This window comes from Arachis hypogaea, chromosome 3 (genome assembly GCF_003086295.3).
Source record: "Arachis hypogaea cultivar Tifrunner chromosome 3, arahy.Tifrunner.gnm2.J5K5, whole genome shotgun sequence".
Taxonomy (NCBI): domain Eukaryota; kingdom Viridiplantae; phylum Streptophyta; class Magnoliopsida; order Fabales; family Fabaceae; genus Arachis; species Arachis hypogaea.
The window spans coordinates 138,201,399-138,226,416 of record NC_092038.1 but is presented as its reverse complement, the minus strand read 5'-3'; the positions used below and the strand labels follow the sequence as shown (position 1 = coordinate 138,226,416).

The following is a 25,018-nucleotide window of genomic DNA, read 5'->3' as shown; positions in this document are numbered from 1 at the left end:
CAATGGTTTTGAAATGTTGCTTTGGTATAGGTGTATTTGAGAATTTGATGGATTATGGATACGGTTAGAGTTATAGTCATTGAATGATATGTTAGAAAGGTTTTTTTAGAAGGCTTACCGGTGTATGTTTATTGTGAGGTTGAGAGAAGCCGATTTCCTTTTCACGTGGATTTGGGTGTGAATTCTCCTCTTGATCTTCCACTCTCCACCCGATCTGGTTTGCTTTCAGCTCTTTACTCCATCTCTCTTTAATCTCCTACTGATTGGCAGACAATTCCAGGTACTCTCCGCAATTTCTTGTTCGATGCCCAATATAACCACAAAAACCACAATAGATCTCCAATTTTTCATACTTCAGCATAATTTCAAAAACTGCATTATCCGAACTAGCTACTTTTATTGATTGACAAAGTGTCTTGGACACATCCATATTAATCCTTATTTTCATAATCTGATCCTCCTCGCCTCTCATGGAAAATTTATCAGCCTCCATTCTCTCCCCTAATTTTTTACCTATCCTCTGAGCCGCCGTTATTATTTTACAAAATTCAGGCATTCCCCACATTTGGATCCATATTGAAATTTGAGTAAAGTCCTCCTGGTCCACTTTCATACCTGACTGCCATCTTTTAAGGTGAATCATATAATTCTTGAACAGCCATGGAGATCTCCTTTCCACCCTTATCACATCTGCTTCCTTAGAAAATAAAAATTAGAATATATTTTCTCCATGCACTTTGACTCTAAATCCCTCAGGTTAATTCCAGATCACTCCGAAGCCTCCCTCCATTGTTCCTTTGCTAAACCCTCTATCCGTCATTAGCCTTCTTATTAAACTTTTAGAGTACATTTCGACTCCTTCCCTCACATCCTCCACCTCCAATGCTACAATCTCCTCCTCTTCTATTCCAAATAAATCTAGATTCTGCGTAACTCTAACCTCAGGTAATGCCATAAGAAGTTATGAAAGAGAATTATAATATTAAAGAAGGATAAAATTTTACTGTTCATTCAAAATGTTTGGAGAAGGTCTGAACTTTTAGTGATTAAAATTCACAAAAAAAGAATAGAATAGAATTAGAAATTAGGATTCACAAAAAATCTTATCAGAGTCACAAAAAGTCTTAGCACAACAAACCCTATTGGGCACAAAAATTATAAAATCCAAGTGGAGCATAAAGTATAATCTACTATGGGTGTATTTATTTTAACGTTTGAAGGGTGAAAATACGTTTAAATTTTTTGAGCGTTTCAATTTTTTGTTTGGCTACTCTTTTCTTCTTATAAACATAGAAATAATTTTGTATTCAAATCCACATTGACAAGAAGCAATAAATCCTAACTTTTATTTTTATTTTTTGTTAATTTTTTGGTTTAACATTATATAATTTTATAATTGTGATTCTTGTGTATTATATTTATTATTATCTTTTTATAATATGATTTATTGATCCCATTAGGTAGAGTAAATTAAAAAAATTAACCATAAATAATAATAGTAGTAGAAAATTATAATGTACTAAAAAAAGTACTAGAAAAAATATTATTAAAAAAACACTAAAAAAAGTATAAAAAAAGTTAAAATGTTTAAAAAAATAATATTAAAATTTAATGTCATGTCCTTTCTAGTAATTATCTATCTAAAATTAGTTTTAACCAATATTAATCAATATTATCCAAACAATATTTATTTTATTAAAATTAATTTTAGTATATAGTTACTAAACATAAATAATATTGACATACACTCACTTATATCCATAAATAATTTATTTATTATTCTATTCTAAAATAATTTTTCTATTTAAATCACCAATTAAACCAATAAACTAATAACTAAAACGGTTTGATAATCGATTCGGTTCACAGAACCTGCGAATTATACATCTCTTTAGGCTTACCGCACATAAACTAAGCAAAACAGTTCCTAGACACTCCTATAGAATAGTATAATGTAAAATATAATATGCTAGACCTCTAACAATGCAATAATATATATTCACATCCATTTTCCTTGCGTTGCATGGCTGAGAATGATCCACCTGAACACACAGCAATAGCAATAGTATGCATGCGTTGTCCGATCAGTCGGAATTGAAGTGGACTATGTCACAATATAATGCAAGGAATATAATTGATTGGTCTCACAAAAGATGCATGCATCATGCATGGTCGCTAGCTATGTATTATGATAATTTGAATAGTAGTCTACACGTACTGTATATAAGGAGGACCTAACTTTTATAATTGCTTTTGGTCTCTTCATTATCATACACATCTTATCTGAACTAAAATTTTAATTACTACGTATGAGTGTGAAAATTATTTCTAGGTCAGACCTACTCATATATATAAATTACTACGTATGCCTAATACACATCTCATTTTCTTTTAGTTAAATTGCATGTGCTCTGACATCAACGTAGCTTAGAGTATTTACATACGATGCCAGCAAATTAGTCATTATACTTATTATAATATGCAAAACTACAAAAAGGAGTAATTTCACGATTCTCTGATTTTGATAGATTGTGTTCCATAAAAAAAAATATATATATTTTTACATGGAAAGATGTTTTAATTCTTCTCAATTTTGGCATCTTATCACTTATTATTAATTTCTGTTTCTTCAATACTATACAGCTTTGCATTAATATGGATGGGTAAAAAAAAAAAACATTACCATGCATGTACAATAATTTTGTTCTTGTTTTAGAATGAAGTACAAACCTACCATGCATAAATTAAGTTAGAGGATTTTTAATTATATATTAGCTAGGTTGATTGATATCAACGTCACAACTTTAAATAGGACTTGGACATGGTAACTGTACCATTCATGCACTTTGATTAAATGAACCGGTCCAGATCAGAGGCATGCTTAATTATGTGCGTGCGTATTAGTATTTAGTACTAATTAAGGGGAGTAGATCCTCTCCCATAAAGAAAAAATTTGGATGGTATCAATTGTGATTTTTTACCCTTCATTTCACTCTCTCTCATATTTAATTTTGGCTCCACTTATAAAGTTAATGATAAAAGATCACATTACATTTCCTCAAATATTGAAAAAACTGGAGAGGATCCATTTCCCTAATTAGGTACATTGACGAAGTTAGAGTTATCCATTAGAGGGTAGTAATGTCATTTACATGTGCGCCATTGGGTCCTAATTGGTTCATTGCTAACACAGTATGCTATGTCCCAACCACACTTACCCAAACCCTTTGTCCACGTCTGTTGCCGACGCCACCTATTCCTGCACCCTCTTTTTTTCAATTTTTTTATTTATTTTTAAAATAAAATACTAAATTAATTCATTACGTTTGAAATGTAATTTTATTTTAATTTTAAAATTTATATTTGAATTTAAAATTTTTTTATTTAATTTTAATATAATTTTACTATAAAATTAAAATTAAATAATTAATAAAATATTTTACATACAGTAATATAATAATATAATAAATAAAATCGATAATTTAAAAAATAAATACAAAATAGAGAGGCACGAAATCAAGTACTTAGTTTGTTTTGCAAATCCCAATCTCGCACGTGATGCATTGCCTTCTACTTCACCTTCCGTCCTTCCAACTTGCATCCTCCTTTTTATCCGCTCCAGATTCCACTGTTATTTTTCTTTTCCTTTTCCCTACTCTTCTCTCATCTGATCTGCGCCAAACTTGTTCTGTCTTTTTTTCACAAAATTAAAAAGGCCAAATCAAAGGGTACGGCATTATGGTAGTACAATAATCGCGAATCATCTTCTTTTTCTCTTTTTGATTTTTATTGACCTCGTCAACTTTTTGCATGTTTGCTAGCTTTAATTGAATTTGGGTTATTATGAATGTATAAAAAATCTAACTCAAAACCGACTTAAATTCTTCAACCACAAATATAAAGGCGTGGAACGCATTGATGCTGTACATATAGTTATGTTCGCCAATAATGTAGCTTCATATTTCATCGTGAGATAGTATAGCACAGTATTTTTATTAAAATTTGGTCAGTATTTAATTAATAATAAAAATAATAAATAATTTTATATTATTAGATATAATTTTATATTATTAAAAATATTAATAATAATTAATTAATAGTTACAAATTATAAAATTTTATGCCTCTTAATACTATATTTTTATAATTTATTATTTTAAAAATTAAAGGACTAATATTTTAATTAAAAAAAATTAAAAAATCAGTTAATATTAATTTAAATTTAAGTCAAATATAAATAAAACAATAATTAATTAAAATTTTTTATTATAAATTTATTTTTGCTATAATAACCTAAAAGTAATTTTATAATTATTCTATCAAAATATTATTTTTCAAAAAAATTAAACTGATGAAAAAAAGACAAATGAATAATTATCTTTAATATATTTTTTTAAACAAAAATCTTTTTTTAAATTAATAAAAAAACACATGACGAATGATTATATTTTTAATATATTTAATTAAATTTGTATATTTAAATTATATTTTAAATAATAAATTTAAAAATAAATTATTTTACTAATATATGATTCATCATGGGATAAAACTATAACGTATAAAGGATTTGAAAATTAGTCGAATATTTGCATCTTTGCTTGAATTCGAATTATCACAACATGCCACCTCAAAACTTTCAAGGCCCCATTCAAGCTGCTTGTGATAAGCATGGGAAAATTCCTAGAGCCGACATCGTCCCAACATGTTCTTTGAAAATTTCAAACTTCATAACGTTGCTAGGTGAAAAGCATAGTATAGTAGTAGTAGTACTATTTACTTACTATTTTATAGTTAACCACCAAAAACTCCGAATTATTTAAATACCGATAAAAATGCACTCAAATTTTACTATCGATAAAAATATTTTTAAATGATTTAAAAATATAATAATAATATCTAATAATAAATATATATTTTAAAAAAATATTTTAGAGATTAAATTTTAATGTAATTTTTTATAAGTATAATTAAAAAAATAAAATATTATTATTTTTAAATTAATAATATTTTTAAAAAATTATAAAAAAATATATATTTAGAAAAAGATTATCAAATTTTAAGAATAATAATATCTCATTTTTTTAATCATGCTTGTAAAAAATTGTATCAAAATTCAATCTCTAATGTATTTTTTGAAAAATACATATTTAATGTTAGATAATTTTACAAAAAAATTAACATTAAATATATATTTCTCAAAAAATATATTAGAGATTGAATTTTGATGCAATTTCTTGTAACCATGATTAGAAAAATAAAATATTATTATTCTTAAAATTTGGTAATTTTTTGTTTAGTATATATTGTTTTGTGATAATATCTTATTTTTATAATTATACTTGCACAAAATTGCATCAAAATTCAATCTCTAAAGTATTTTTTAAAAATATATATTTACTATTGGTATTATTGTTATGTTTTTAAATTATTTGAAAGTATTTTTATCAATTGTAAAATTCGAATATATTTTTGTTAGCATTTAAATAATTGGTGGTTAATCCTTTCAAAAATAAAAAAGTAAAAGTAATGTGATATTGAAGAAAAGAAAAAGGCTATAGCTAAACTCAAGGGAGGGAAAAGGTTAGACACACTTTTGGAGATGGCAAGCCCAACACCTGTTTTGGAGCTACATTAAGCGGACCTCCATAGATTCATGAGTCATCGAACCTGCTTCCTCCTTGGACCCAACCCCTACCAAACCTCACGGGCGTAGTTTCGAAAATCCAGAGCCCATGTGGACCCTACAGATTTTATATTAAAAAAATCAGAAAACCCTGCACTATATAAGTAAAGAAATATAAAAATAAAGTCCCATGGGCATGCGCGGCTATGATAAATTCATTGAAACACTCCCTCGAACTCTGCATCTGACGTCAATCTCTCAGACTCTCCCATGCGGGCCCCAACTACTCTGAGCGAGTTCCAATTATATGGTTTAGTCGCACCGTTGGATTCCCATCTGAAGGTTCATATCGCGCGTGGAATTTCCCACAGGGACCCACGCGACTCGGTTGAAACCTGTGCTGAAAAGCATGGTATTATAGCATTCTGGGGATTGAGGCCACCCACAATTTCAAATACCCATCATAAGAGTGAGGCTAAATCAGTAAAATCCTAAAAAATAAAATAAAAATACCCCTTCAAGAGAGAACCGAGTCCCCGAACGCCAACATCGACGTCGTCGTCACCGTGGACCGCCACGTCACACGGATTCTCACCCCTTACAGGCTGGAAGACAGTATACCGAATGAAAAGCGACCACGTGTCCAGGCTCGATGGTGACACCTCTTCCATTACAGCTGTCTTCTCAGCCTCGGCATATAAATATCACTCAAACGTACTCGTGTCCTTCATCCAATCCAAACTCTCTCACACTATACAATCTTCTCTCGTTTCGTTCTGATCCCTTTCCTTAAAACACTGACCCTCAACATGACTCGTAATTACAATTTTGCCATTTTGCTCTCTGTGATTGCAGTGCTGCTTCTTCCCGCGCTAACTTCAGCGGCGCTGGTGGAGCAGCAGCCGCTGGTTCTCCAGTACCACAATGGCCAGCTCCTCAAGGGACGCATCACCGTTAATCTCGTCTGGTACGGTTCCTTCACTCCAATCCAACGCTCCATAATCGTCGATTTCATAAACTCACTTAGCTCACCGAGTGCCAAGCTTCCCTCCGCCGCATCGTGGTGGAAGACCACCGATAACTACAAAGGTGGATCCTCTGCGCTCATCGTAGGGAAGCAGTTCCTACACTCTGCATACACACTCGGGAAGAGTCTCAAGAATAAGGACCTAATGGCCTTGGCTTCCAAGTTCAACGCTCAGAGTAACGAACTCTCCGCCATCACGGTGGTTCTCACCGCCAAGGACGTTGCCGTCGAGGGATTCTGTATGAGGTGCGGAACTCACGGTTCGACCCGACCCGTAAACGGAAAGCCACGAACCGCTTACGTTTGGGTCGGGAACTCCGAGACTCAGTGTCCTGGTCAATGCGCGTGGCCGTTCCACCAGCCGATCTACGGTCCACAGACTCCGCCGCTGGTGGCGCCTAACGGCGACGTTGGCATCGACGGGATGATCATTAACCTTGCCACTTTGCTCGCCGGGACTGTGACAAACCCGTTTAACAACGGATACTTCCAGGGTCCGGCGACGGCGCCGTTGGAGGCTGTGACGGCGTGCACGGGGTCGTTCGGGAGCGGGTCGTATCCGGGTTACCCTGGTCAGGTGTTGGTGGACAAGGCGAGCGGTGCGAGCTTCAATGCGTACGGGCTGAACGGGAGGAGGTACCTGTTGCCGGCGATGTGGGACCCCCAGACTTCAAAGTGCAGGACGCTCGTGTGAGGGGAGGTGCACCGAAGTTTGCTGTGTGGACTCGGGCTTACGTGGCACAATCTGGTGTGCGCTAATGGCTTTGTAGATATGGAAATATTAAGTTTGTAAGGAGAAGTGGGGGATGGGAGTGTGTTGGCTTTTAGCTGCTTTTGTCGTTTAGCATGACGTGTAAATTCTGTTCCTATATACTAAAGCGGATGAATGAATATTAAATATTAATGTTATAAATATGGAAAACGAGGAAATAAGTTTTAGGCATAGCATAAAGAAGAAACGAGGCATATTGCTGATATTACTCTCTTTCTAAAATTGTAAGATAATAAATTGTAAGATAATAAATGAAAAATATGTTAGTACTGTTACAAGTTTTAACTTGTACTAAATAAATAATATTTTTCTGCTGTATTAAAGCTAGTTTTGTGGGGGTGATTTTGTTGGTTTGTAGAACAGAGGGAAAATGGAGTGGTGTTGGACTGTTGGGGCCGTGGGAGATCATCATGGGGACTGGGAGGGAGCAGTGATGATGATATTGACAGGGGACGAGGTGAAGTGAATCTAATTCTCATGTATGGCATAGAAAATGCATGTCTTTGTTCTTTCTGATCGGTTTGGTGGGGTCCCCTTTCTCTGCAATCATGCATCGGATAAGTTTTGCTCTTTCTTTGGATGATGTAATGTACCCTCCCCCGTTGTGTACTATTCAGGGTGCGATAGAGATGGCTTTCGCCATTCCTTTAGGCTATGTTTAGTTGGAAGAAAAGAAATAGAGAGTAATGAAATAGAAAGAAAAGAAAAAAAATTGAGTAAATTTTTATTTTTTTTATACGTGTTTGGATGGAAGAAAAATAAGAAAAAAATATTATAAAAAAATAATTTTATTTTTATATTATAAAATATATTAAAAAAATAAAGAGGTAATATTGAAAGTAGAGAGAAAAATATTAGTTTTCTTTCTATTTTCTTTTTAATGTTGGAGAGAAAAAAAATTAGTAGGTCCGATCAATTTTTTTCCATCCATTTTTTTTTTCTAATTTTTTTTCTCAACTAAACAAAGAAAAATCATTCTCCTTCCCATTTTCTTTCTTCCCTTTTCTTTCCTTTCATTTTCCTCTCAAACAAACATAGTGTTACTGTTTGAGAAAGAATGAAAAAGTTGAGAATGAAAGCCTTGTTGTCACTGTTACCCTAATACAGAAATTTTATTGTAATTTATTTGATGATGGCAAGGGCTTTCTTCACCTAATCTTCAAATCTGGCAGACAACTCTGCGTCTGATGGGAGGATGGAGCTACATCTCATGTCTCTTTCTGTTTCCCATTCAGACAAAGCAAATAATCTAATGCAGCATCCACTTCTAGATTCATACACTTATTGATTAGAAACTGGAACGTGCATACTTCACACTTACTCCTGTTCATCAGTGGTTATGTCATCTTTAGTAATTTTTTTTTACCGAATAATACTTTACTGACAATGTGTCATCTCTGAGGTGACCTATTGTTGAAGATTGTACGTACACAAATTTGATTTTTCCATGAAGTGGTTGTCACCTTATTGGACAATCATAATTGTTTCTTTTAAACTAAGCCCGGCTATCACACGAGAATTGAGGCTTACTTAAACCAAAACGGTGGCCACGACCCAAAAAAACAAAAAACCAAAACGGTGCACACAAGGCTTTGGTTTAGGGGTGAAACTCTTTGCCTTGTAATAGGTGTATCCGGATTTGAGACTTAGCTGAGGCCAATTGTGGATGAGAATCGTTAATGTTATGTGTGTGTGTAGTGTCCGTAAATATTGTGATATAATGTCTAGAGTGAAGAGCTGTATATCCCAACCTGACAAAAAAGAGAAAAAAAAAGAAGCAAAACCGTGCAAAGATGAAAGTATAGCATATAATAAGTAACACAGAAACCCATATATTAACCACTTGAACGATGGATACTTTTACAAAGAACATTTGAATATGCCAAATACCAAAGGCCGCGAAAGAAACATTAAAAGTTTACAATGTTTGCTGTGCTCAGAACCAACCACATCAGTCTAGGTGGGGCAGATAGTTCCCTCATACTTATGCCCAAAGCATCGGCCATGATGCCATACGAGGGAGCAGATGATCACTATGTCCATTCATTTGTCAATCAAGGATCCATATCTGTATAACTGCGCATTTAATAATAGGGGCTGTAGCGCATTGCCATCCTGAACCTTGGAACCTTTCTGTAATTGAAGGAAAAAGGTGCAATAAGACTATTGTTACATCAAGAAGAGAATGCAACAAAAAAGACAGAACTCAGTACAACATACCCGTATCCATATGGGGAAAAGGCAAATGGAGGAGCAAATGCAGCTCTGCCTCGAAACCCCATGTAAGGATTGGAACGGCGGGGTCGATACTGCTTCATCCCTGGTATGTTGGTCCTCTTTGCAGTCACCTGGTACAAAGTCCATATATATTATGATTACATAAAAGAAAGCAAGATGCTTTTGAAGACCGAACAAATGACATAAGCCTCTTAATCTAACCTTCAATTGGCGCCCATGTAGTTCAGATTCATTCAGCAGAAGAGCCTCTTGAACAGCCTCAACTTCAAGAAACTCTACATATGCATAACCCTTGGGTTGGCCAAACTTATCAGTGCGAATGGTGACACGGTTTACTGTTCCACATGATTGAAAATGTTGCTGCACTTCTTCGGGAGTACATGAATAGTCCACCTGTGGAACATACAAAATCATATAGATTATATGATAGTATAGCTTTAAGTCAAGAACTCCATATGATGGCCTTTTAATGTTTGCATGCGATTACTAATACCAACTTTGTAGTGATAATTTCATCTAGAAAATAAACCACACACAATGCACATCAGACTTCACCATGAATTTTCACTTGCCCTGCAAATTAAATTCCAAGTTATTTGGCCTTGGCCATAAAGATGGTAGTGCAGTGCAACAAGAACATTATGCCGATGCTAATATCGTAAGTTCCAAGTTGACATATATCGTCTGGCTTTTTACATACATTTCACATTCACTTTATAAAAAAGGATAAAAACATTTAATTTCATTAACATACTTAACCATATTATTTATCACAATGAGACAACTAAGCAGGAAAGAAAGCTTTTGATGTAAACAGGGGAAGAGACTGCTCACATTGCCTACAAAGACTGACCGAGCATCTACTTCCTCTCTATTGCTCTGACTTGCACCAGCAGTAGCAGGATCTATTTGGAGGTAAGAATCAATAACAAAGACAATACGTTCAAGGGGGGAAAAATCGTAATAGAAACTCTTGCACATTAATAAGCACCACATGCAATTGCTAGGAGAGGATGAAAGAGACAAGAGGGGAAAACCATCATCATAACTTATCCTTCTCCATATTGGAACGTTTAAAAGCTTTAAGCGATGAGGCACCGAAGAACCCCTTTGACATTTTCCCCAGTCAAGTAAGTCAAGCATTAACCAAACCTCATTCAAATTTCATTTTATTTAAACAACTGGCAAAAATCATAACAGAAAATTCTCTAAGTGGAATGTAAGAAAATGTCTCCTCATTCATAACCAGCTTAGAAAATCCTTTCCCAACCTCTAACTGAAACTTTTCAGTCACAGTCAAGAAATGTATGGATTACACAATGCAATACCAAGCAACAAGCCAAATCCGAATTAGCTAGTTTACTAACTAAGAAATCATTAACTGGAGAAGTTAGTCCCCGCCAAAACAAAACAACTAGTGCTAATTTCAGCCGGCATTGAGCACAGCATAGCCATTCAACCTAGCTCAAGCCAAATGCAGATCATTTCCCGGAAAACAAAATACAGTGTCACGAAACCCCATAAAATTTCCGCCAGAAAAAAGGTGCAATTTACGCCATATAGAAAAGCACCAAAACTGCAAACAAAAAAATAAACATTAAAAAAGGAATGGGAAAAAGGAAGAACCTTGCATAGATCCCATCTCCTTCTCGACCTTGGCTTGCATCTCCTTCAAAGCAGCAGCTTCATCTTCCATCTCCTTCAAGCGCCTCTTCATGTCGTCCAAGTCCTGCAACCATTGCAATCCGCATTGAAGCGCGAAACAATTAGGGTTTATGGGATTGAACAGCAGCAGCGTGGAAAGGGGGAATTGGAGAAAAAGGCATGAGGAAACTAAATGCGCAAAATAAAGAGGAATGAAAAATTAAAGGAAGAGGAAAGGATGGAAAGCATTGCATACAGCTTCGGTGTGTTCGGCGCCGAGCATATCAACGTCGTCGTTTTCCATGGTGAGTGCGTCGCAGAGGGTATACGGCGGCACCTCTCAGACCCTCTTGCTCTTTTTCCTATAAACCCCCTCCCCCCTGTTTAACGTATCAGCCAGTTTTTTTTTTTTTTTTTTTGGTTCTGTTTATATTTTGTGTGTGACTTTTTTTTTTTTTGTCAACGTGTGAATTTGCATTTTTTGCCCCTTCTAGCTTTTTTTTTTTTTGGTCATGCCTTCTATCTTAGTTGACCTACCAAACTCAAAACCTTTTTTCCCTTTTTGGGTCTATGTATCTGGATGGACCCAGAGGCCCATAAAATAGAGATTATATGGATATAATTTTAGCCACGGTTCACTGATCTTAAAAAAAAAAATTATAAAATTTTTTAGGTTTAATTATTTTATATGCCCTAGTGTCCGGTTTTACCGAATTTTTAATTAGGTTCTTATTTTTTTTTAATTGGATTATTTTACCATATAATTTTTTTTAATTTAGTCTCGAATAACGTTAAACGTCTAAAAAATATTAATAAATTGTAAATTTACTTATATATCATTGCTTTTCACTTATAATAGATTCATATGAAGTAAGATTTCTCCCTTCCTCATTTTTTCTCTTCTATTTTCTCTGAGACACACACATAAGAATTCTATTCTAAGAAAAAATTTTCATACTTTTTGTTTGGAGGCTGTTATCAAACACAAGTCAATGGATGTTTCAACAATACACTCTATTAGGTATCTGCAATTTCCAAACAGAAAAGAACTAAATTTATCACAATGCTCTCGACATCACTAACATAAAACTTCATAAAAAAATTCATCACAACCTGAATATCACCTACATGAAAATATGATATATGCATAATTTACATATGAATAATCACATATGTAGTTTCAGAAGAAAAATCCATTACAACCTCAATAACACAAAATCAAAACACTAACTAAAACCAACAGGGCATAACATGAAATAATCGTATGTAAGTTTTAGCAGAAAATTTATCACATCCTGAACATCGATAGCAATGGAACTTATCAGTTATTTGTGAAAAAGAATAAAAATATACACAAAATTCATCACACACTCAAACCATTCACTACAAGAAAAATGCTAAGTACCGTCGGATTTTTTATTGGAAAAACGAGAAAAATTGACGGTAATTAAGTTACCGTCACAATGAATCAGATGGTATAAACTTTTCCGTAACATAATACCGACAGATTTTTTGCGTCCGATGGTAATTTCATCGAATTTAGTGACAAAATATAGTTAGTACAAATCAGAATCTGTTAAACGTTACTAGAAAAAATTTTCGACGGTAACGTTGGTGCCATGTCATACGTCTCCCCACCAATTTATCGGCAGATTAATCTGACGGTAATGCTGACAAAAATGTTTTTAATTTTTTTTAAAAAAATGGTTGGGCTCCGACAGTAGTCTTTTTATTTATTTTAATAATATTTTTTCCTCCGCTTATAATGTACCCCTGATAATTAATAATTGAAATAGTGCTTTAAACCTAATGTGAAATATCAAAAATATAAATTAAAAATATGGAGTGACTTGGAATTGAAATATCTAAAACAATGCTAACTATATTACATTCTTTGCAAAGTTTCTTAAAGAAATACATATCACAGAACTATGTTTACATTAAACCTATTCAGATTCATCATCTTCTTTCTCTCATTCACCATCCTCCTTTTTCGATGTAGTTTTCTGATTATTATCAAACTCGTCTTCCTCTTCTTCGTCGCCATCCACCTCATCTTTTTTCTTGAAGATCGTCGTCATCTAGTAGAAGTGCGTCAGCATCTACTTCAAGGTTAATGATGTCATCATCCATAACAGCAGACCTAAGGGTGATTAGATCACCGGTATCAACCACCATTTTCGAAGGAGTTGGGTCATCAATCTGGTAAGGTTCCTGACCCTCGTCCTATTATCAGACTAGATGCGGCCTCTTGGTTTAGTCTTAACTACAACCACCCAACTAGACTTGCATGAATTCGCACTACAAGGTTTTTGTTTATTTGTGGGAGTTTTTTCTATTATTTGTGGAGGTTTATAACCCCCAAAATTTGAGGTGCCACGAAGTCTTTTGTGGGGGTTTTTAAAAACCTCCACAATCTATTCAGTGGGAGGAGGGATTTTGTGTGTGTTTAGTGGGGTTTTATATTAAATTTTTGTGGTAGTTCTTGGTCAATGTTTGTGGCGGTTCAAAACCTCCACAAAAAGACTTTTCCATTTTAAAAATAACAGCTATTCTGTAGAGGTTTCAAACCTTCAGAAATCTGTCAATATAATTTTAAAAAATTAATCTACATTATTATTACACTACTGATCATTTATTATTAAAAAGAAATATTTAAGCAAGACATTAAAAATGTAGAAGAAAATTAAAATAAAAGAAATACTTTAAAATAAAATATAGTACACTACCATCATTTTCCAATCACATTAATTATAACTAGAAAATATTAAAAATAACATGATAAAATACAAAGAGTAAAGTATCGTTTTTATCCTCAACGTTTGGGGTAAGTCTTAAAGTTGTCCCTAACGTTTCAAACGTCCTATTTAAGTCCCTAAGGTTTCAAAATTGACTCAATATTGTCTTGCCGTTAGGGATCCGTTAACAGAATTGACGGCTGGACAAAATTGAGACGATTTTGAAACGTTAGGGACTTAAATAGGACGAAAACGTTGGGGACAAAAACGATACATAGAAATAAATTTTAATTTTATCGTTCAATAATATCAATTTTTTACTATACACAGTATTCAATTATTTTTTAATCACATGTAAGTAAATTACACTTAATCATATTATTTTCATTCTAAATAAATTAATTTTTTTTATAATTTTACTCTTAAAGATTTTTAGTTATCATGAAATATTTGTAGAATGATTAGTATATAAATTTGCGGAAAAGAAAAAATAATATATATACAATAAAATATAAATTATATCTTTTGTCTCTAATGTATCAAAATTCTTTAAAATAATAAAAAAATAATTTTATTTAAAATAAAAATAATGTGATTAAGTGTAATTTACTTATATGTAATTAAAAAATAATTGAATATTATGTGCAGTAAAAAATTGATATTATTAAAAGACAAAATTGAATTAAAAGTTATTTTTATGTATCATTTTTGTCCCCAATGTTTTCGTCCTATTTAAGTCCCTAACGTTTCAAAATTGTTTCAATTTTGTCCCGCCGTCAATTCTGTTAACGGATCTCTAACGGCAGGACAACATTTAGTCAATTTTGAAACGTTAGGGACTTAAATAGGATGATTGAAACATTAGTGACAACTTTGGGACTTACCCCAAATGTTGGGGACAAAAATGACACGTTTGCACACCTGCCCAAGTTAGAAGCGTAGCCATCAAAAAACCTTAATCCTCTAATCCACTTACAAATATTTTGTCTCTGCTCCTTCGTTAGAGCAAACACCACCTTTGGTTTAGCCCACTGAGAAACCACAATTTTATGATTTATTTTGTATTGAATTTAGTGGATTTTGTCAACTTTTCTCTCCCATTTATTCACTAAAATAGCATGGTTTCATGAATTTCTCTTAATTGTGCTTAATGGTTAAAAACATGTTTTTTAGGCCTTTAATTAGTCAAATTTAATTCACTTTTGATTCCACTCAATGCCTTTATATGTTTGTTAGTGATTTCAGGATTAAAAGGGCAAGGAATGAATCAAGAAAGTGAAGAGGAAAGCATGCAAGATGGAGAATTCATGGAAAATAAGGATTTGGAAGATTCAAGGCGACGCGTACACGTGAAGAAGAAATCTGTCAACGCAACGCATACGCGTGACTGACACGTGTGCGTGATGAGGAGAGTTGTCAGGTGACGCATACGCGTGACAAGCGGCACGTGACCAACTTAAAGGCAATACGCTGGGGGCGATTTCTGAGCTCACTGAGACCCAAATCCAACTCAATTCTGAAGTATTTGAGGCAAAATTCAAGAGGAAACAAGGGGGGAGCAATTAGTGTAGGTTAGAAACATGCTTTAGATAGTTTTTTAGAGAGAGAAGCTCCCTCTTATCTCTAGAATTAGGGTAGATTTAGGTTAAACTCTCTTTAATTTATGTTTAATTCATTGTTTTCAATTAGTTTTCCTTACAATTTCTTGTTATTACATCTTTGTTCTCTTAGTTCTTCTTGTTAATTTCCCTTTTTATGTCACTTTTAGTTTTATGAACTCTTGTTAATTTTTATTTTCTTTAATGTAATTGATGTCTTTTTATGTTTCTTGTTGTTTGTTTGAGTCATTGTTGTTATTTTCTTGGATTTGGTAGTAGATTTTATTATTCATGCAATTTATTATGCTTTTATTTTTATGCAAACCAAGTATTTGATAAAATGCTTGAGTTAGGTTTAGAGTAGATTTTGAACATTCTTGACTTGGAAAGATAAATTAGGTGATCTTGAGTTATTAATACCCAACTTATTGGTAATTTAGAGTGATTAGTTAGTCTTGTATCCATTAACATTACTTATGGATTGTGATTAAGTAGGCTTATTTGACTTTCTCCCGATGTTGGATATAACAAAATAGGATTAGCTCTTGGTAACTATTGTATTATAATTAATAACTATGATAGACCGGTGGCGGCGGCGAAGACCCTTCCCCCCTTCCCCTTCCCCCTCCCCCTCTTCTTCCCGAAACCCCCCTCCCCCCTCTTCTCCCTTCGCATTCCCTTCCCCCTTTCCAGAGGAGCAGAGCGGTGGCGGTAGCGAAGAGCGGCGGCGGTAATGAAGACCGGCGGCGGCGGCGAGGAGAGGAGAAGAAGAAGAAGAAGAAGAAGAAGAAGAAGGTGGTGGTGGTGCGGTATGGCAGGGCGGCAAGGCGGCGGGCGGCGGTGCGGTGATGCGGCGGTCCCCTTCCCTCCCCCCTCTACCCCCGCCCCCTTTTTCTCCCCCCCCTTTCTTTCTCTCCCCACCCCCATTCTCTGATCTATCCCTTTCTTTCCTTTCTTTTTAATTTAATTTATATTTATTTTATTTTATAATTATATTTATTTTATTTTATAATTTTTTTAATGAGGGGTAGTTTGGTAATAAAAAAATAAAATTAGTAAAAAGGATGATTTTAAAGCGTTTTTGAACGTTGATGATGATTTTAATAACGAAAAAAATCCGGGGACGATTTTGATTTTGACCCAAGACGTTAGGGACGATTTCAGTACTTAACCCTTTTATTAATTATCTTTAGGTGTTGATTTACTTTATTGTCATTTAAATTTCTTGTCATTTAATTTCTTGCTTCTTTATCAACTCACCCCGTGAAACTCATAACCAATAATGGAGCACTCGATTGTAATTTCTTGTAGTACAGCATACAACCATTCAAACAACAATCAATTTTCACTGCATTTAGACCCAATTTCGAAACTAGCTTATTTGCTTCGTAGTGGTTTCGGGGGATGCCATTGGACTTGACAGGTACCAGTTTGTTGCAAATGATGGCCCACTTATCAAAAGATTCTCGAGTATGATTTGACTCCGACTTAATACTCATCATTCTAACACATGCAGACAACTCCGAATGAACACAATTCTCGTACAAAGATTTCGCAGCAGATTCTAATAGATGATAAAATCTTTTCGCCTCTGAGTTAGGCTCTTCTTTAGCCTATTCCAATTCTGTAACACCTGTTGTATCATACACCATCTCATTGTATCTCTCTTGGTTAGCCTCCCAAGTCGTTTCATCCATATATAAGTCTTTCACCACCCGAACATTCCTTGATTGACAATCAAACCTATTCAAATTAAAGGCAGACTGGTTAATTCCTTGCTCCTCCACTTTTTTGTATTCCGCCCACATCTAATATCCATCCTTGAACCCATATCGGTAGAGGCGAAGAGTTATGTCTGCAGGTTCTAACCATTTAGTCAGCCGACACTTTTGACACGGACACCTAGATACCCCTTCTAACCATTTAGTCAGCGCGACAAACCCTCAATCCCCTCAAAGAATTCAGGTTTTAAACCTCCCGACCACCGTTATCCCTCTCATATATCCATAGAAGATGACTTGGAATCATATTGAAACACACACCCTAGAATTCAACGAACAACACAAATTATTAAATTTTTTAGAAAATTCGGCAAAGTGTACCCTATAATTAGAATCTCCCGCCGAATACAATTATCATTTTATGACAAACGAAACATGTGTTAAATAATTTAAACGATAGTTCGGTAGAACTTCTCCTTAATTCAGAGACATCCATCAAATAAATATAATAATTTTCACATAGAAAACAGTTGTAGGCATAAATTATAACATGCACGCATTCAATAAAACATCAAATCCTAACCGTTCTAGTGCGCAACTCCTTATAACTCCACAATTTTCCAACAAACAAGGGTTTCAAGAAGGCACCACTATGTGCCCTTCTCTCACTTCCGTCCTAAAACTCTGTCCTAAAAAAGTAAGTCCAACATAAAAATTAAACAATTCTATATTCAGAGATAGAAAATCAAGCTGGAATATTACTGCACAAACAACAAAAAAAGTAAACTCCAACTGATGTCAGAGAAAATAGCACTGTCCTATTAAAAATGACAACGTATTAAATTCACTAAGTTGAAACTAAATCAGAAACTTATTTGAAAGAATAAGTAAAACTCATTATTCCAATTAATTAAAATCTAATTCTAATTTCACCAAACTAACAAGAGGCATGACAAAAATAAGCGATGATGCAATTAAAAGAAACTCATCCACTAAACTCAACTAAAATCTTGCAACAACTCAAGCACTCTTAACCTCACCTTATTTAATCTACTCTAACATTATTTCATTTTTACATCCAATAAATTAACACAACAAATCCTAACCACACACTTCATTAAATAAATTTAACCACTGATTTAAACTAAACCCTAACAAAATGCTAAAGTCATAAATTAATATGTAAAAATAAAATAACCATACTAACAATAAATCCGATGATAGTGGCTGCAGGGTCTCTTTAACGTGGTGGTGATAGAGGCGGCAGTGACGGCGACGTGACCAGCAACCACAATAAAAGATGCGGCGTGGATAGCAACAGTAGCAGAATTGATGACAACGTGCAACAGCGGCTTCAGCGGCTTCAGTGGGTACTCCAAGCGGTTGCAACAACGACGATGGGGTCCCGGCGAGCTCCCAGCGGTGGCGATGATGCCCTCTCGATGGCAACAGAAAGAGAGCATAAGAAGAGAGAGAAAGAAAAGAGAGAGAAAAAGAGAGCTCGTTCAGACAACTGAGGGAGAAGGGTTCCGCATTTGAATTTTAACCCACACCTATCGTCAGATTTATCGTCGGATTTTTCCGATGGTAACTCACCAAAACGATGCGTTTCAATAAACCGTTATACTAACGAAAAATTCGACGGTAACATTGGCGTCCTTGAGTTATATTTTTGCGCCAACAATTACCCTCGGTTTTAGCGACGAAAAATCTCTTCCGACGGTAATCTTTTATGGCGACGAATTTCTTTTCTTTTCCATTAGAAAATTCGATAGTAAATCCGCCGGTATAACTCGACGTTAAATCCGACGTTAATTCTAACGGTACTCAATATTTTTCTTGTAGTGATTACCACCTAAATTAGCAGCTATCAAATGATAAAAAACCAAACTATTCCTTTCTATCAATGATAAAGTAATAGAGTATATGTATCAAGATTAAAATAAAAAATAATTTAGCTTTTCTTTTCTTTTTCACGGGTAGCCTGAAGTCACTTTTCCTTTTTCCTTTCGTTCCTCTTTATCGATTTCGTCTTTGATTTTGAATCATCTAATGTAGGATCATAAACTGGAGGTCCACTGTGTGATGCCATCTCTTTCTTCAACTGCAACATTATCCAAAATCTAGAAAGTTAAACATTTTCCATCGTTAATAGAACAAAAACGTACTTCTAGTGAAGCGTGCTAGTAAAGATCCAATCTTTATTAAGTGAAATTGCGTCGGATTCTAAGGGCGATAAAAAAATGTTTCAAATAAGTCGAGTTATCATAGAAACGGAATAATGAGATTTAGTAAAAGGGGAAAAATTGAACTTTGGAAAGAGAGAACGATTAGGGTACCAGAGCAGCTTTGGGTTGATAAATAATGACTTCTTCTTGAGGAGTATAGCCAACTCTGATGCGACTGGATTTTCCGAGGGTTCCATCAGGTCACTGCATAGGGGCGAGAATCCTTTAAATACATAAAGTCCCTTTTCCTTTTATAAAGAAACAAAAATTTGCAAGAGGGAAGACGAGCACACGAGGGATGCCGAACGGAGGAGACACAGTGAGATGGGACCGTGCGGTGGATCGGCGAGAGCTTAACGAAAAACTTAGGGTTAGGATTGTGTAAGTGTGGGACAAAATTACGAGTTTTTTTGGAATTTTTAAAATATAGAGGTGCCCTCAATTAGTTCTTTTACCCTATTGATGAGAATATTCGTTTTTTTTTTTTTTTACAGAATATTCTGTTATTTCAAACATTTTTGTCATGGTATAAATTAAATTGAAAAAAATTATATGGTATAGAAACCCAATTGAAAAAAGAAATATAAAGATCTAATTAAAAATTTGGTTAAACTATAAGAAGTTGCAGAATAATTAAACCAACTTTTTACTAAAAATATGAAACTAATCATCAATAAGAAACCCTGTTCAGATGACCCATTGGACATTGCATTTCTATAGGTAAATTTCAATATATTTTTCGAAAGGAGAGTGCTAGGGGAACAATGAAAATTTTGAACAACATGAATAATTACCAATCAAATGAAAATACACTACACCCTAATTTAATGTTACTAATTAAATTTACTCTTTTAACCCTATTAATTCACATTATTTACACATTCTTTAAAAATATTGTTGGTTACCTATATTTTTCCTTTTCGAAAATATACTATCTTAGTATCTTACACATATATCTTTTTTCTTTTATTTTTTTTGTCTTTTGCATTATATCTTTATTTAACACATTTTATATCTTACATCTTCTAAACGGCTAGTAACAATAATTTTACTTAAATATATCTTGTGTGGAAGGTCTTCATTCATATTATCCATTGAAATTCCTTATATTTTTTTTTCACTTTTTTAGTAATAAACAAACAAAATATATAAAACCTAAGTGGTTACAAAAATAATTTCAAGTAACATGCATCATTGTTCTGGTAAGCTAAATTAAACTCGGGAGGCCTAACGACATATATGAAAAGTTGAATGCATTCATTTGCAACAACTATGTTCCATGTTCATACCTTGATGACGAATAAAGAGAGGCCGCGCCGAAATGATGTGTAGTGTAGGAGGTGCAAATTATTTCGAAGATAGACATGCATTACTTTATCGTACACCTAGTTGATGTCACAACAATTTGATTGGCCATATTATATTCGTGTCTCTGTAATCACTGATGATTACTTTCTCCAGCAGTGTTGTTGCCATTCATCTTAAATGTTCCAACTTTTAAAAATGTTATGAACACAGAAACCACTTAATTATATATTTGAAGTACCAGTTGTGCAATCTAAAAATATATTATTAGAGTCACTACTGTCTAATTCATTAAGCTTGCTTATGTCATTATAATTCAATAAGTGTGCCAGTAACCCTTAATTATTTATCAGCTAGTTTATGTCTATCTACTTGTGTATTAACTACATGCATGTCCCAGCATTCATGTTGATTATATTTATTGTTGAGCCCCACCCTGTACTATGTGATTGAATTTTCTGTTCACCGTGCTTGTCTCAATATTAATAGCTTTCTGAGCAATCAATCAATTGGTTTTAAGTTTTGATTGGTTTTAAGTTTTGTATATTTTTCTAAGAGAAAATGACAAATAGCTCCCTGATTTTTTTTCTGAGAATATTTTTGCTCTCAAAAATTGAAAAATACATTCATGTCCTTGATTCTTTAAAAATGTAGACAAATCTACCTCCCGTTAAACTCAGTTTGTAGCTAACGTCGAAAAACGTTAACGTGACGCTGACCTGACCGTTTCGGAATTGTGGGCTAGACCTGGCCTGGAGACTAATGCGTCCTCATCCCGTAACGATCAGGTCAGCGCCACGAGAGCCAGCGTTTTTCGACGGGGCTAACGAACTGAGTTTAACGGAGAGCCAGAGGCAGGGGCGGAGCTTAGTTCAGACAAGGGGGGCCATGGCCCCCCAAACTTTTTATAAAAAACTTAGTAGTATTTTTTCAAAAGAAAAAAATAGTTTAATTGACTTAAATACTTTACTATGACTTAAAGTACTCAATAAATTCAATAAGCAACACTCTTCTATCTTCAAGTTCAAATATAAAAGTTAGATATTTTTTATTTATTTAATTTAATATTATTTTATATTTTACTGTTTATTTAATTTAATTTTTTATATGATAAAAAATAATAGAATATTCAATAAGTATTAATATTATTGTATTTGTATAAATTGATAAAAAAAATCAATAAATATTATAAATTTTAATATTTGTCCTTCTAACTTCTTTATATATTTTACAGGATATATATTCAAATTTTATATAAAATAATAATAAAAAATAAAAAAATTGATGCATTTTTTAAGAAGAAGACTAATATTTAAGAAGGAGAACATATAACTTTTACAATATCAACACCTGTAGATAGTTCTTCTACCTTAATGAATCACGAAAAAAGTTAAATACAACCTTTAAAAGTTCAAAAATTTACATCTGATGAGTTTGACCTTAATTTTTTGGAACGAAGACCCTGGAAAATGACTTTAAATTTGGCAATATCACCCAAACTAGAGAGATGAGATTAGACAAGCTTATCTTAAATGAGGTCCATATCAAAAACATCTTGACAATTATCTTATATCTAGCCTCCAAAATTTTGTTTCAAGTTCTGCCACTTACAGAGGGTAGATTTATCCACATTTTTAAAGGGTCAGAGACATAAACGTATTTTCTAATTTTCAGAAACGAAAATATCCTTAAAAAAAAGTCAAAAATTTATTTATTTTTTTTTTAAATACTATTATTTAAGAGTATTTGTCTGCTATACCAAGAAGGTGCATTTTTCTAAATACTATTACTTTTAGAGTCGTCTTTAATCATACGGAAATCAGAGAACAAAAGTGCATTTTAGTTTGCAATGTCATGCCTACATTTACAAGAGTATTTTAATTTGGAAAACACATTCGGTGATTGAGCAAGCAAGAATTCAATTTTTCTTCTTCTTACTAGACTATTTCTGATTCAAGCTCTTCTAAAAAACCAAGATTGATAAAATAAAAAAAATAAGACTCCAATTACAAATTAATTAATGTGTAAGCTTTTACTTTTCACTTTATCTATCTTCTCAATTTATAATCTTTCTCCTGTAAAGATAAAATGCAAATTCTGCCAATTGCAGTGAAGTAGTTGCGCAATAGACTGTAAAATCTTTAATGCAAATCACGCGTATTGTTGGAGCCGTACGTTGACAGGTCTTATTACTTAATGTTGATTTTTAAGGAGTTAGGCTCCGGATTTAAATATATAATTAACTATGATGTATGTATAATTATATTATTCTCATCGTTGTTCATTATATATTGTCTTAACCCAAATTTTATCAAGAGATGTTGGTCTTGTGGAGATTTTTTTAAGAAAAAGTATCGGGGCAACTATACCATCAAACAATTTGAAAATTTTATTAAAAAAAATATTAAATAATTAAGATTAGTGCCATCAAATTAAAATTAGTAAAATAATTTTTTACTGACTATCATCGTGTAATTGCTGAGTAAAGTACTAATTCGGTCCTTGTCCATTTTCCAAAATGACAAGACGATCTTAACCAAAAACACGTTTCATTACGGTCCCTAACCCTGTACTTCGTTTGCCAATCCAGTTCTTCTGTCAATTTTTTGACGAAAACTTGACGGAAATTACTGACGTGTCAGGTTAAAAAATGGACAGGGACCTAGTTGTCTCTAAATTTAAATTGGTTAAGGGTTTATTTGTCCGTATTATTCTTTAAATAATATTTTTTAATTATTTTTTTATTCATTATATTAATATTTTTTTAATAAATAAGTACAAACTAATTAATAAATTATTCAAATTTAAAAATATCATTTATTATAAAACCAAATAAATAATTTTTAAATATATAAATAATAAACATTAAAATTCAGTTAATACATTAATAATAATAACCCTATGATATACTATTAGTATTATGATCTAGCTAATTTTTACAATAAAGTGAAAACTAATGAACACATTATTTAATATATAGTAAACTTTTTTTGACTAATAACAAATTTAATTTTTTATCTCTTTAAACTAAATTAATAATTCTATTTGATATCTTTACACTAAAATACACTATGAGTAGGCTACTAATACTAAATGAAATAAAACATAATAGAATTATTAATTTAGTTTAAAGAGATAAAAAATTAAATTTGTTACTAGTAAAAAAAAGTTTACTATATATCAAATAATGTGCTCATTATTTATAATACTAATAGTATATCATAGGGTTATTATCACCAATGGATCCACTCCTATAGGTGTGGGGGCAAGCGCCCCACTACAGTTTGAAATTTTATTGAGTAGTATATAATAATAATATTTATTTGCCTCCATTAAATTATTAAATTTGACCCCACAATAATTTTTTATTCAACTTTCGACACTTGATAATCAATTTGAGAACTTCATATTAGATTTCCATTATAATAATCAATTTTTAAATTTAAATAAGATTGGTGTTCTTTTTTAGAAATCGGCTCAAAAGAATATTATCTATCCATTTGTGTTTCTCCTTTTGAAATTAGCTTTAGTTTTTTTTCATAATAACTACACTAATTGAATGAATTTTTTCAACTATAAATATCATCAAGAGCTAATTGTATGAAAGTTGAGTTTTAAATGATTGTTTAACGACATATACAAAAAAGACAATTTTTTTTGTGACTAAAAAATGGACATTTTGATTATATTGTCAAGGTTTCAAAATATGAAATATAAAAAATTAAATTTTAAATTATGTGTTATTATTTAAATTACTATTTTCGTATTTTAATTTGTAATTAGATATCTTGAAACCTAATCATATTTTATAATAATAAAATATAATTATAACAACAATTATGCTACGTAAATATAAAATAATCACTTGTACAGAATAAATCTTAAAATACAAATTTTGAAATACAAAATACACATTAAAAATAAGTTAATATATTTATTTATACTCAAATTTATAGTAGATAATTTGATAGCTAATTTTTTTATGTAAACGTAATATTTTTATTATAAAAATTATTATCATGTTATATATATTTTGCCCTCACTATCAAATTTTTTTGGATCCGTCACTAGTTATTATTATTAATGTATTAACTGAATTTTAATGTTTATTATTTATATATTTAA

At 32.7% G+C, this 25,018-nt stretch overlaps 2 protein-coding genes and 1 long non-coding RNA gene across 3 annotated transcripts; 1 reads left to right on the top strand and 2 right to left on the bottom strand.

The window, feature by feature from the left end:
- Nucleotides 1-5,530: 5,530 nt before the first annotated feature.
- Nucleotides 5,531-7,562, top strand: LOC112734413 (protein EXORDIUM-like 2). Its single transcript, XM_025783717.3, has one exon. It carries the CDS (start codon nt 6,432-6,434, stop codon nt 7,341-7,343), a length of 912 nt encoding a protein of 303 aa, XP_025639502.1. The 5' UTR covers nt 5,531-6,431; the 3' UTR covers nt 7,344-7,562.
- Nucleotides 7,563-9,230: 1,668 nt separating this feature from the next.
- On the bottom strand, nt 9,231-11,746 carry LOC112734414 (polyadenylate-binding protein 2). The gene is made up of 6 exons (XM_025783719.3): nt 11,560-11,746; nt 11,286-11,388; nt 10,494-10,564; nt 9,861-10,052; nt 9,642-9,769; nt 9,231-9,554 (listed from the first exon to the last, which is right to left on the bottom strand). The coding sequence occupies exons 1-6, from the start codon at nt 11,605-11,607 to the stop codon at nt 9,506-9,508; spliced, it is 591 nt and encodes a 196-aa protein (XP_025639504.1). The 5' UTR covers nt 11,608-11,746; the 3' UTR covers nt 9,231-9,505.
- Nucleotides 11,747-19,241: 7,495 nt separating this feature from the next.
- LOC112734415 (uncharacterized) lies at nt 19,242-19,988 on the bottom strand. The gene is made up of 2 exons (XR_003168361.3): nt 19,700-19,988; nt 19,242-19,464 (listed from the first exon to the last, which is right to left on the bottom strand). It is a non-coding gene; the product is annotated as an uncharacterized lncRNA (long non-coding RNA).
- Between the last annotated feature and the right edge of the window lie 5,030 nt (nt 19,989-25,018).